The sequence below is a fragment of the Ascaphus truei genome, chromosome 17, assembly GCF_040206685.1.
Source record: "Ascaphus truei isolate aAscTru1 chromosome 17, aAscTru1.hap1, whole genome shotgun sequence".
Lineage (NCBI taxonomy): Eukaryota > Metazoa > Chordata > Amphibia > Anura > Ascaphidae > Ascaphus > Ascaphus truei.
This window is the reverse complement of record NC_134499.1, coordinates 12,295,636-12,309,318: the sequence shown is the minus strand read 5'-3', so window position 1 is coordinate 12,309,318 and position 13,683 is coordinate 12,295,636. Positions and strand designations below refer to the sequence as shown.

The 13,683-nt window shown below is 41.3% G+C and overlaps 1 protein-coding gene across 4 annotated transcripts in view; it reads left to right on the top strand.

The window, feature by feature from the left end:
* Positions 1-9,092: 9,092 nt before the first annotated feature.
* ATF7IP (activating transcription factor 7 interacting protein) overlaps positions 9,093-13,683 on the top strand; it is an 87,704-nt gene continuing 83,113 nt past the window's right edge. The window contains exon 1 of one of the 4 annotated variants that reach the window (XM_075573965.1): positions 9,093-9,381. Coding sequence is in view for 3 of the 4 variants with exons in the window: in XM_075573964.1 (XP_075430079.1) it covers positions 9,715-9,770 (56 nt within the window). In the remaining variant the exon portion in view is untranslated. Of the gene's footprint in view, positions 9,382-9,485; positions 9,771-13,683 lie in introns of those variants that run through there. The other 3 variants (XM_075573964.1, XM_075573969.1, XM_075573971.1) reach the window with 3 other exon arrangements.

Genomic DNA, 13,683 nt, shown 5'->3' with positions numbered 1-13,683 from the left:
CAGGTGGGCAAACTTTGCTTGCAGAGTTTATAGCTCTCACAGGCGTCTCTGTAGACTTTTTCTTTTTCTTTATTTTGGTAGGTTCTAAAACATCAGCAGTACTGTGCACACATTATTTCTCATCTGTGATACTGGATGTGCCCTTGCCAAGTAAAACTTCTGCATCTTCCTTGTGACCACAGCACATTGCTTGCTGCTGCTGTTCCTTGGCACGTTGAAATAAATATTCCACTGGTTGCAGCCCTTTTTCTGGGGCCACATAGGGATCATCCTCATCATCTGAATAAGGCCTGAAGGGACATTGCTCCGTGTGGCTGGGTTATTTACACCAGGAACACATTTTCTTCCCCATACTTGCAGAGTCTGTATTTGACTTCAGCTCGGCGGCCATTTTAAAATCCCATGGTTTTTCCCCCACAAGTGGTGGGGTAGACTGTGGTCACAGCATCAGTCCCTTGTGTGGGTCACCTTCTGTCACAGTCCTCCCAGTCGAACTGTGGTCTTGTGGCTTTCTTTCAGTGCAGTGTAGTTTTCATGTCTGGATATGTATCTCTTTAATTCTGGTCAGTGCTGCACATGATTCTTTATTTTGTTGTTCAGACAGTTTGCAGGAACTGTACGCAGGTAAAAGCACAAAAAAAAAAATCACAGGATGTTTCTGGGGCCCCTTTGAACTTCATGGGCCATCTCTCATCCCAACTTCTGACACCATATGTAAGAGATGTGTGCAGAAGTACATTTAATGGAGACCGATCAGGGTGAAATTAAATCCCGGCTTTATTGCGCCTGTTCCTTTAACAAGGCAAAACATACAACAACAAACAAAATAAAGGCCTACTCCACTTTGGCGAATAACTAAACCTTTACTCCGGCCCTTTCTAACTGGGTGGGTAGCTAAGCTGGTAACCATCCTAAACACACACACACACACACACACACACACATATATATCAAAGACAACACAAAAATTAAGTAGCGCTAAAGAGGATGTAAAATAACCCTAATAAATGATAAATTATAATAACATATTTAAAATATTAAAATAAATTAAAATGATCACAATTTAACCTAATAATATCTACAAACCATAATGTGATAGTGAAAAAAAAAGGAAAATCCAAATTTAATGTTCCAATCAAACAAAAAATCCAGAGAGAAATATAGTCCCAATAGAAGATCCAGGGAGCGTCTTTGCAGCTTTAAGGGGAGTGGTATAGCCAACCACTTTTGGAATCTATGAACAAAAAACAAACAAAAGCGCAAGCTCCATAGCACGTAACTGAGTAAAAAATAAGGTACATTTATTTAAAAAATCAGCAACCCATAAGAATGTGCACTTACAGGATTTTAAACAGAACCATTCGTGGGAGAGAAATCTCTATTGTGGTCATCTGCGGTGGTAGGGTGATTCCCAGGTTTGCAGAGTGGATGTAAACAGCCCAGGTTGACCATGAACTCCTATCCCGAATTGGCAGCAAGATATAAAGGCATCCAATGCCTGCACGTCCTTTGATCCCTCATACAATGGTTGCTAACACTTGAAATTACCGCCAGCCGGAGCGCAGAGAAGCCAGGGACTCCAAATACACCAACACAAACGCGATGACGTCACAGCTCTACGCGTTTCGTCACACTGCGGCGACTTCGTCCAATATGACAAAAATACACAGTAAAATACTTATATATTCTCTTGAAAATGTGCCATTTAGTTTAACCCTTTGGCCAACGCGTTTTAAGCCTGTGAGCCACATCAAGACAGAGCCTGCTCACAGGTCCTAATACTACCAGATAAAATACTAATACATCTATACTAGGAATAAAATTCTCATTTACCTCTATTAGGAGGGAGAAGGACCAACATTGGATCCATATCCAGTAAAATGAAAGAGACCTGCTGACTAGGGCAGTGGGGAGGGGTGAGCTTGAAACCTGGGAGGGAGGGGCCACTAACCTCCAACAGCTGAGACCAGCTGACAATACGTTAAACAACACACAGAACCCCAAGAAGCTAATTTTGGGAACCCCTGAGCCCCCACAAAAATATATATGTATATAAGTGTCAAAAAGGAGTGCTACTGAGCGTGGCGGATGCATAAAACAAAGAACAAAAAAGCCCAATGCCACTTCCAATATGACAAAATTACACAGTAAAATACTTCTATATTCTCTTGAAAAAGGGTCATTTAGTTTAATCTTTGTATAGGTATATTAGTATTTTATCTGGTAGTGTTAGCCTGTGAGCAGCGTCTGCCTTGATGTGGCTCACAGGCTTACGACACTTTGGACAAAGGGTTAAACTAAATGATCCTTTTTCAAGAGAATATATAAGTATTTTACTGTGTATTTTTGGCATATTGGAAGTGGCATTGGGCTTTTTTGTTCTTTGTTTTATGCATCCGCCACGCTCAGTAGCACTCCTTTTTGACTCTTATTTGTTTCTGTTGTTGTTGCTGTAGGGGAATGCCTCTCTGTTCACCTGGATCAGCATTCCTGTGTGCTATGGCACTCTGTGTCCAGGTATAGAGGTCTTGTCCCCTTGTCTTGCTGTCAGCATACAGTCCTTTTGCATGCATCAAGACATTCGATTTTCCTCAGGTCAGCCCAGTTGTGGGGCTAAGGAAATCTCTGCAGTTCTCTTTTTCCTTATGTCAGCCCAAATGTGAGCTAAGGAATCTCTCTCCTGTTTCTCACATCAGGCTTTTTCTAAGAGCCCTAATCAGCCAGGTGGAGTCTGGTTGATTGCCAGTGTGCCATTAACCAGTACACTGCTGGATTTAGAGGCAGTTTCTCTCAAACAGTGATAAGTCCCTGTTACAGTCCTCCTTTCCAGCGAAGCTCAAATCCAGGATTCAGGGCCAGTAAGTGTTGTGTTGTCCACTTGTTCCACTCCTGTTGAATTTCCTGTTAAACTCCATTCGGCCTGCCACTTAAAAAATTGCTACATTAAAGATGGCCTGCATTACATGTAGGCATGTATCAATGTATCTACATCTTGCCTTGCTCCAGGAAGCAGTATGCGGATGGTATAGGCCAGGGAGGCTCAACTCCCCCAACAGGTCAGGTTTTCAGGATATCCCAGCATCAGCACAGGTGGCTCAATCAGTCTTGGCTTCGGCAGACAGTTCAATCAGTCTTTGCCTGAGCCTCTGATTGAGCCACCTGTGCTGAAGCTGGAATATCCAGAAAACCTGACCTGTTGGGAGGGGAGGGGGGCTTGAGGACTGGAGATGAGCACCCCTGGTATAAGGAACAAGTTACATGAAGCGATACACATGGAAATCAAATGTGGTAACATCTGCGTCTTGGTGTCATCTTTCTTTTTCATAAGCAAAACTAAATCTGCCAGATCTGAGCTGGCATAAACCTACACTAAGACATGCGTAATAAATTGATACACAAGTTTCTTGCACTGGTCACAAACAGCTAAGAATTACATCGTTTTCAACTTGCTCTACATGCCATTAATAAAGTTGTCCGTACAGTGGGTCCTCGGTTATCCAATGGAATGCGTCCCGCAAACCGCAATCGGTTAACGGGCCATCGGAAAACGGGTCCAATATTAATCGAAGGCGGTGACCGTCGTATACGCGAATTCGGTGTCGGGCAATGCGTCTGGGGACTGCATTGTGCGGCGTCGGATAACGCGTTCGTCGATACTCGGAACGTCGGATAACGAGGACTGCCTGTATATAGTTAAACAAAACAGTTCAGTCATTGTGTCATGTGAAGCTTTAATATTCACGTAAATAATAGTTAAGACACCATCATTGTTAAATATAGGCGTACTTTGTTTAATGTACTTTGCAATAAAAGCATACAAGTAATTCAAGATACAGCACAATCATACAATAACATTTTGCGTATGAAACATTGCAAAGATACGCCCTTTCCTCTGTCGCGCTACTGCTAAAACTCTAACGCAGGTCCTCATTCTCTCCTGTCTTAACTATTGTAACCTTCTGCTTTCCGGCCTTCCTGCCTCTCACCTGTCTCCCCTACAATCTATCCTAAACGCTACTGCTAGAATCACTTTACTCTCTCCTATATCTGTCTAGTGTCCCTCCTGCTGAAATCCCTCTCCTGGCTTCCTATCAAATCCCGTATTACTTACAAAATTCTCCTCACTGTTAAGGCTATACCCTCCTCAGCCCCAATTTACATCTCATCCTAATCTCTCACTATACACCCCTCTGCCCCTCCTTACATCTCACCCTAATCTCTCACTATACCCTCCTCTGCCCCAATTTACATCTCATCCTAATCTCTCACTATACACCCCTCTGCCCCTCCTTACATCTCACCCTAATCTCTCACTATACCCTCCTCTGTCCCAATTTACATCTCATCCTAATCTCTCACTATACACCCCTCTGCCCCTCCTTACATCTCACCCTAATATCTCACTATACCATCCTCTGCCCCTCCTTACACCACAGCCCTAATTTCTCGCTATACACCTACCCAACTCTTGCGTTCTGCTCAAGCATGTCATCTCTCTACCCCCTTTGTATCTAAAGCCCTCTCCCGCCTAAAACCTCTCACTCACTGCCCCACACCTCTGGAATGTCCTTCCCCTCAATATCCGACAAGCATCCCTCAATCCACCATTAAAGACCCATCTTAAAACCTCTTTAACAAAGCATACAAGTAGCTCCGTGGCTGATATTAAACATCTCATGCACAGACCGTGGCCCCTTGCAGACGCACTTACCAGAAAACTCTACTACTGTCTCTGTAAATTCTCCCTACGTACCACCTAGATTGCAATCTCTTCGGGGCAGGGACTCCTTTTCCTAATGTTACTTTCATGTCTGAAGCGCTTATTCCCATGATGTGATATTATTATGTCATGTGTATCACTGCTGGTAAGTGCTATGTAATGGTGCTATATAAATAAAAATATACATACATACACAACTACAGGCATAAAGATAGAGACAGGGAGGTGAAGTAAAAAACAGTAGGAAAAAGTGTAAGTGAAATATTCTTAGTGTATAGCAGACAGAAGAGCATTAGATGACCTGGTATTTTCATTGTTTTACCAATACAAAATGTCCCCATAACCAGTTGAGTTTTGAGTGAACTCTAGCATTAGGCTTTGTGTTTGCTACAGTATTTAATACTCACACGGTGCCCTCATAATATTGAATATTTTCTTTTATAGTGCTGACGGTGTATGCAGCACTGTTCATTTCATTTTTGCCGGCACAATAAATGTCTGGAAGCGGTTACATGAAGCCCAAGGTAAGGGGGAGTGCTGACCCAGGGATTCCAGGTATACTCAGGTCGCGATGTGACATTATCACCAAGCTGCTGCTGCTGCTTCAGCCCATCAATGTGCCAATCTTAGCGAAAACAAAAATGTGCTGAATATGTAAAATAATAAATCAAATTAAATGATCGACAACTTATATATAAAAAAAAAACAAGGTTAAGGAGGTGATGGCCATGGAGAGACTAAACTACCGGTCAGAGTGGTGTTCAAACTCTACTAAGGTTTGGAACCCATGGATTGCGGTCTTGGGGAACCAAGGTGGAGGAAGAGTAGAAGCCCACCTTTAAAAATTGATAGTAGATTGGCACCACGGGTTGGTACCACGCTTGAGCGGGTAGAAGTATAACTTTACACGGATCCCTCTCCCACATAGTATGGTTCCTGTCGTTACCCCCCCCCCCTCGCAATCTTTTAATTAACTTTGAATCTATATTATGATCATTGTTTATCGTGTATGGCCTGTACCCTGTCCCAGATTTTTGTTAAGTATTCCTTTCTTTTATTGGTTTCTGAAAAATATGAAATAAAGTGTTAAAATAAACAAAGTGAAGAATGTTTAAATATTTGTTTACATGGTCAACAAATGCTCTAGGGTTTGTTTGTTTGTTTGTTCCAATCTGTATGTAATCTCTGCAGATTTACAGAGTTCTTCTTTAGTTCTCTCATTGTAAAGTAATTACAATTAGTCATAAGTGAGGGGAGCAGTATTATGGGAGAGAAGCGCTGAAGAGGGGCTGTCCCTTCTTCCCTTTGAAAATGACTGTTTGACCCAAGAGCCGGCAGGGCGCGAGAAGCCCAGGGATCGCAGAAAACCAACTGCATTGATAAAATTATTTGTTTACAACAAATGCACTAGTTTTTTCCCCCCAATCTATATCTAATCTGAGACACGACTGTAAGAGAGAGAGAAGCCCCAGAAGAACACAAGGTCATTCTCTGAAGCTGGAGGGTGGCAGCTAAGCGGATATGTTAGGAAGTACCTGTACTTCTTCACTGAAAGGGTGGTAGATTTCTAGAGTAGGTTCTCAGCAGAGGTGGTAGGGGCTAACACAGTAAGGGAATGCAAACATGCTTGGGATAAATAAAGCTATACTGTACTAAATATGAGAGAAAGCCAGGGATCAAATAGGATCTGAGTTAATACAGCAGGTAGGGAAATGGGCAGCCACAGGGGCCACGTGGTTCTGATCTGCTGTCACATTCTACATCTATACATTTCGGACAGCTTTGGGTTTACATCTGGGAACCCCCCATTCCTGAAGATATTTGAGGTTATGGTTGTCTTATCTTGGAGGACAACGGAACAAGTGATGAGGACGCCCCAGGAACACACGTGTTCCAAACAATGACACGTTTCAATGACACCATTGCGGACCAGTTTAACAGCTGGCCAGGCCATATTTACTAAGCAGTCTTCTGTCATGAGACATCTTGCGGTGCTGGAAGACACCTTACACCCCATTCAAGTCAATAGGTTGGAAGGACTTCCTTTCTTTCAAGGTTGTTAAAGACCTTAAAGCAGAAGACTGCTTAATAAATATAGGCCACAGTATTGGTCTAAATAGCTGCAGAACAGGTGCAATGAAGCCAGGGCTGTTCTTATTGGGCGAATAAAATAATATTACATTTGATGGTTAAAAACTAATAGAAAGTAACCCTAATAAGTAAAACTGGCTTGCAATCATCTATATGGACTCCGTTTAAAAAATAAAAATAAAGCATTTTTATTTAAACCATTTACAACTAAGTAAATGCAGCTCACATTACAGTAACATTTTAGAATAGCAACCAACTCATGATCAACCTGATGTATCCGTCAATGTCAGATTTGGACGTTAGGCGGTTGATGGAAAGGTCACAGTGTGCTGTATCTTTAATATGGAGGGTGGATCCATAAACAGCTCTATTAGCTCTAACTCCCGCAACGTCCGCGCAGTTACCAAACCCAAGGAACGTTTCAGGTGAAGATAAGCCCGATGCTTCAACTGCGTGCACCTTTGTGCCAGTATGGTTGTGCTGTGCGCTCTTTCCCGTTCGTGGTGGGGAGAGGGGCCCTGATTCACTTGGTTGCTGTAAATATTAACCCAGTGAACCCTGGAGCCAAAACATCAGTGGCGCTTTGTGACACTGATCATCTTACCACAATGATGCGTTGAAATGACAAGCATGGACAATGGCAGTGAATGTAGAAACACGGGATGGGCAAATGTCTTTTATTCTCTCGTGCCCTTCAACTTTACCCATCTAACAGCCAGTGTGCACATACACTATATCCCTTATATTTTGAACACCAGCTGGACCGATGGGATATATATATTTTCAGTGCGAGAACAAGCGTTCAGCTAGCTAGAGCAGCCAGGTTAAAAGTGCAATCCCACACAACCAGGCAAAAACAAACCATCAGTTTATGAACAATTTAACCATCTAATTGGCTTTCTCAAATCCAGAAGTCACGAAACAAGAGTCTGAAATTAGTGCTACAAAGCTGAAGCTGACTCAATAACATTTGGCTTTCTTAAACTAATCTAACCATGCCACAAGCCATACCTGGCTTCTCTGGAAATTCATTGCAAAGTGTATTTCTTCGGGCGCCTCTGAACGAGGGAGTGTTTATCAATCAAGTGTTTTCTTTCCCCTTATCCTCCCTGTCCTTATCAGAGAGGTAATAAAGATAAGGGGAGGGGGAGAGACGGTGCTCTGCCTGTGCAAACTCTTGTAGAACGCACAGTGACGTCAGACAGAAGGGAGCAGCCGAAGATCAAACCCCCTCCCAAGCCAACGGATCTGTGCAGAAACGGCACATTAACCCTCCCATGGCTGAATGGCTCATGGTACCTGTGTTAAGACCCTGCCTCACCATGTGACCGCGTGTGTAGCGATCACATGACCATAATCCTCATTTTAACCACGTGAATTCTCCCGTTCTGACTGCACTAGGTGCCTGGTTGCTCTGAAGATCCTCTATCTCCACGTTGAGGGGAAAATTAAAATGTAACTGATATATCTATATATATATATATACACACACATACACACATACGTTAAGTAATGTACATTTATTGAAAATGGCAGGACTGGTCTGTGTGCCTGACGCGGCGAAATTTGATTGCATGCTCTTTGGGTGAAGAATAAATTGTGACAATATAAAGTAGTGCGTTGTGTATAATAATTATTAAGCAATAATAATGTCTTTGAACATGAACTCTCTCCCTCGTATCTCTCATTTCTCCACAATACCACATCCTTTTCGATTGTAAGCTCCTTGGAGAAGAAACTACCCCCCACATAACACCGAGAGCCCTGAAATCTGCCAGGTTTGGGGGAGCGGGGAGGGGCTTCTACACCTACAAACATCATTTTAATGGAAAAATACTTATTTCTGTGCGACTCCACCGCAGACATAACACACACAAAAATAATCAGTTACTATTTCTAAAAAAACAAAACGTTCATATCTGAATATATATCGTCCATTTCATTTTAGCAGTTTATATTTAAACGTTTTACGCACATTTTTGACAGGAAAAGTTAGTGCCAATTTTTTACGTGTTTTTTTTTTTGCTCTTACTAAATATTTGAATCCAATTATTTTACAACAGTAATACTAGTATTAGTTAGATCCAGGACAACATAATACATAGTTAATAGTGATATAGTAGGGAGCAGAACAGTGCAGTTCCACCTTAAATGGCTCTCTTGCTCATACTGCTAGCTGCCAAAAGTCACGTGATGGGCGTAGCCAACCTACCGTTGTTTTTTTTTTCTCTTCTTATTGTTAATTTGAATACCCCTCGCGCCCGGCTGGTAAATAAAATCTGACCTCGGATTGGTGAAAATGAAAAAAAACGGGGCGTGACTGTCTTGGGCGAATCTGCAGCTCTTCCAATGGACCTCATTTGCATAACGGCCGGGGCGCGTGACGTTAAGGGAGAGAAAGGGGGGCGGAGCCAACGGGTTTTTTTTTTCTCGGGGGTTTGAATGCCGGAGCGACACACGGGCGCCGAAGGGGGAGAAGGAGAGGAGCAGAAGCGGTGACTGTGCGGGAGATCTTCGTCAGCGACAAGGTTTCCCCAAGCGGCTGCACTACGGAAACTCGCCAGACACAGGTATTCCCCGAGCGCTTGGCATCACGTGCAGTCGAGTTATGTCGCGACATAGGGGGGGGGGGGCAGCTATCGTCCAACACATTAGCTACCAGCCTACTCGCTGTAAACAAGATGGCGCCCGCTCAGTTGAGGAGAACAGGTCTGCGCTGCTCCCCCCCACCCCCCTCTCCCTTTCACACGGGGTGGGAGGGGCCAAGCTCCGCTGTAAGCACGTGACCAAAGGCCAGCCCCTCCTTTTTGCATATTCGGGTTCAGGGCGCATGCACTGGCAGGCAGTTCCAGGCGCCATTTTTGTGCCACAACTGTTTAGTTGCAATAAAAAGAGGGCGGGGAATGGCTAAGCAGGGGTGGTACCTGTGTGTCCCTCGTGCTGAGGCCTCTGCAAACAGGTATGTGGCATTTGTATTTGATTTATATATTTGTATGTAATACCAAAAAGTACAATATGTATATGTTTATAATGTGTATATGTGTTAAGTAATAAAAATGTAAAACTTAGACTTTTAACCCAATTGAAGTTATTTAGTTGGTTTGTGTTAAGGTACTTGTGGTGTTTTCTTTAGCATTTAATTCTGCAAAGTAGTGCCATAAATGCTACTGATCATACTGTGCCAGAAAGCTGAAATGTAGCGAGGAATCAGATTGCTGAGCCATGTGAAAATGGAGTTGTTTTTTTTTTTTTTTTTTTTTTAGTTGCTCACTGATTTGTGTTGTAAACCATAATAAACAATACAAAAATGTCAATTTCTTTCTTTGTAAAAGTAAAGTGTAGCTGTTTGAACAACCAATGACCTTTTTATTTTCCACAAAAATATACACTATATTTGAGTGGCATTCAAAATGGACGCATCTGTTGTTTTCCCACCGTCACAAATAACCGTGTTTTGCGATAGATCCTTGTGAATAAATGTACGTTTTGTAGCGATTTACACATACGATGTATAATTTACTTCTAGTTTTCATGTTGACCTTCTTAAAATAATATTTATTGATCTATATCATTCTTGGTGCTTGTTTGACGACAGCACATGAACATGTATGAAACAGTGCTATACATTTGCTTTGTGCTCTTATGGTCTTTAAAATTTACGTGCAGCTTTACTATATGGTATCATGTGCAATTTAAAGCAGATATATATATTTTTAAAAAATATATATATATATTTATATTTATCTCATTTAGTGGAACCAGGGAGTCCCTCAGAGCTGATCTGTGGTCCACTTACCTTGGCTCCCACCAGTTCCTGCTCCTAAATTGGTTTGTCCATTGGGCAATAATACTTTACTTTCCCGATGGACACAACCTATCCGCGGGGTCAGGCTTGCTCCGGCGACCAATTTTAACGGTCTCTATGGATGTTGCGACTTTATATTCATGACCTGGTGGCGATTATTTGAGGATTATCTTTTTGTGCGTGTCAAAACTGTCAAGAGAACAAATATCTCAAAAACGGGGATACCTGGACTAGGTTTGAGGGGGCACCCTTCGTTCAGGTAAGGTAAAATATATTTATATATATTTTTTTAAGGGGACCCATTGAAGTTAATTTGCTATAAGGAGCATGAAGACTTGGTGATATTTATGAAGCCTAGGCCATTGTGTTATCAAAGCTTTATCTATCACACACACATTTTTGTAATGCCATTCTTTATATTTGAGTACTTTATACCTCTGGTGCTTTATGACTCAATGGAAGAGACCGGAAGAAAATAAGCACAACATTTATTGTTTTGTTCTTTAGGAGTTGAACTGGCACGACCAACTAAAATAAAAGGGGTAAATAAAAAATATAAATGATGCATACACTGTAGATGTAGATTTTATTTCTTTTTAAAGTAAAACTGGTGGCATAGACTTGTGTCCTTCTTTTTTTTTTTAATTTTTTTATTATATGTGGTATTCAACACCAGAAATTGGGGGGGGGTCACGTATGTGTACAATGCCTTATATCCCAGATTTTTGCATAATGTACATTGTCAATACAGCGTTATCAAAGACATTGATCACTTTTATGTATGAGTAAATGCACTGACTGGCACTGAGTTTGAAGCCGGGGAGCCTGGTTCAATTCCCGGTGTCGGCTCCTTGTGACCTTGGGCGAGTCACTTTATCTCCCTGTGCCTCAGGCAACATAAACATAAATTGTTAGCTCCACAGGGCAGGAACCTGTGCCTGTAAAACGTCTCTGTAAAGCGCTATGTAAAACTAGCAGCGCTATACAAGAATATGCTGTTGTTGTTGTTGTTGTTGTTGTTATTATTATTATTCTATTTACTCGTGTTCAAATACATAAGCTTAGCGCAAAAACTAAATCTTGTTGGTTTTCCAGTCAGGCTATATTTTCCTGCAATACTCCAGTTAACTTTTGAAAATATTTTTAGAATTACACTAGCAGGTTTCATTTTTCACCAACATGAAAGTTAGTTCTATGGCCCAGACAATTCGGCACTTTGGAGGTTATTTATTGAACTGTGATGGTGCTGATCGGGGCACGATCTCACAAAATCTCCCATTGAGCCCTTTTGAGTGCAACAAGCTGAAATGAAGTTCCGTATGTGGTTTCCACACCTTCATTATATTTATTATTCGGTTATATCTAAATTGGGTATTTTGGGATATCACAAGAGAATCAACACAATCTTAAGACATGTGTTTTAGTTTGAGAAAGGGAAGTATTTTGTCTGAAAACTCTATACACCGATGCAAGCACCAAAATAGTGGCGCAAATATACTTGCAATTTCCAAATCAATACACGTTGCTCAAGTAAGCACACAACCTTGACTAGTGCATGTATGGATATCTGTAATTTTTAAGTTGTGAAATGTCTTCATGAAACACCACCATGGATTCGAACTGGGTAGCTTGTATGGTATAAAAAACGAGCAGAAAAAAATATTTTTTCTTAGTTATTGTATGTTAAATATTCAATCATTGTTTTGGTATTGTGATATTTAATGCAATCGTGTACAGGTGGTCCTTGGTATCTGATCCGTTTTCCGTCAAATGGCTTATCAGATGCTGCGTAATGCAGCCCGCTGAACGCATTATCCGACGTTGCAACCGCACATCCGATGCTCGCCACCATGGATTAACATGGACCCGCAATCCGACCGTTCGTTATCCGACGGCGGTTTGCGGGACGGCCTCCGGCGGATAAACGAGGACCGTCTGTAGTTGCACATTTGTCCGGTTTGAGCTGAAAATACAGTTTATCCCTGATCACGACGCTGGTTTTCCTGTCTTTAATCTGTTTCGTATAGCTACTTAGCGCTAACAAAGACATAAATAAATAGTGCACTAAGTTAAACATTCGGGCCCAAATTGGTCCACTTCTTAAACATATTGAATGATCAATTTTCAAATGGCAGAATGTGTCACATGGCGTGGATCATTTTCACCATTGTACACACACACACACACACACACACACACACACACACATAGTAATTGATGCTTCAAGGACCCTGACCCATGCCAGGTTTTAGGCATAACCAATGTCCATTCACACAGGTGAATGCACCTAATTTGCATATGAATAGGATGCTGGGTTGTTGCCTTAGAAACCTGGTCTGGCTTATGCCTTTGTGGAATTATGAATCAAAAGAAGAGTTCAAGAATCTACTAATATTTTTTTGAACCTTGCGTTACATTACCCTTTCCCTACAGTGCTACACAGAATATATATTATATTCAGTGATCAATATGGCAGCAATTGGGGGTTTGTATATGACTTAACTCTTAAATGCATATCTGGATTGTAAGATAATTAGTAGCATACTAATAGTTGCACTACTTTACCCTCTTTCATACCAGTCCTGTTGGAAACTTTTGACATGAGTAAAACATTGGTGTCGGCGTATCAACATATTGCATTTTTTTTTTAATTACATTATATCTAATACATATTTCAATGTAATAACCAGAATATATCCAGCAGAACAGAATTTCTGTAGTGAAGTTCAGATCACAAGAACTGCAATAAACTACAACTTTTTCAGAACTACCATGAGATGACGAGGAACCCATGCAAGAAAAACACAGCTTTCTATTATAGAATCAAATTATTTTAATAAGCTATTACGCTGAAGTTAAATATTTGCTCATAATTTAGGATTTACTCTATTTTTTGGACTCTGAAGAATATAGAACATTTAACTGAACCAAGAATTGCCTATGCGATGTTAAAATAGGTATCTTTCCCCAAAACACACAAAATATAAGTTAGTTCTTACTTTATGCATATGTTTAACTTTGCGTTCATAAAGTTCAACAGCCCAATTTGGGTTCCTATTAAGGAGAA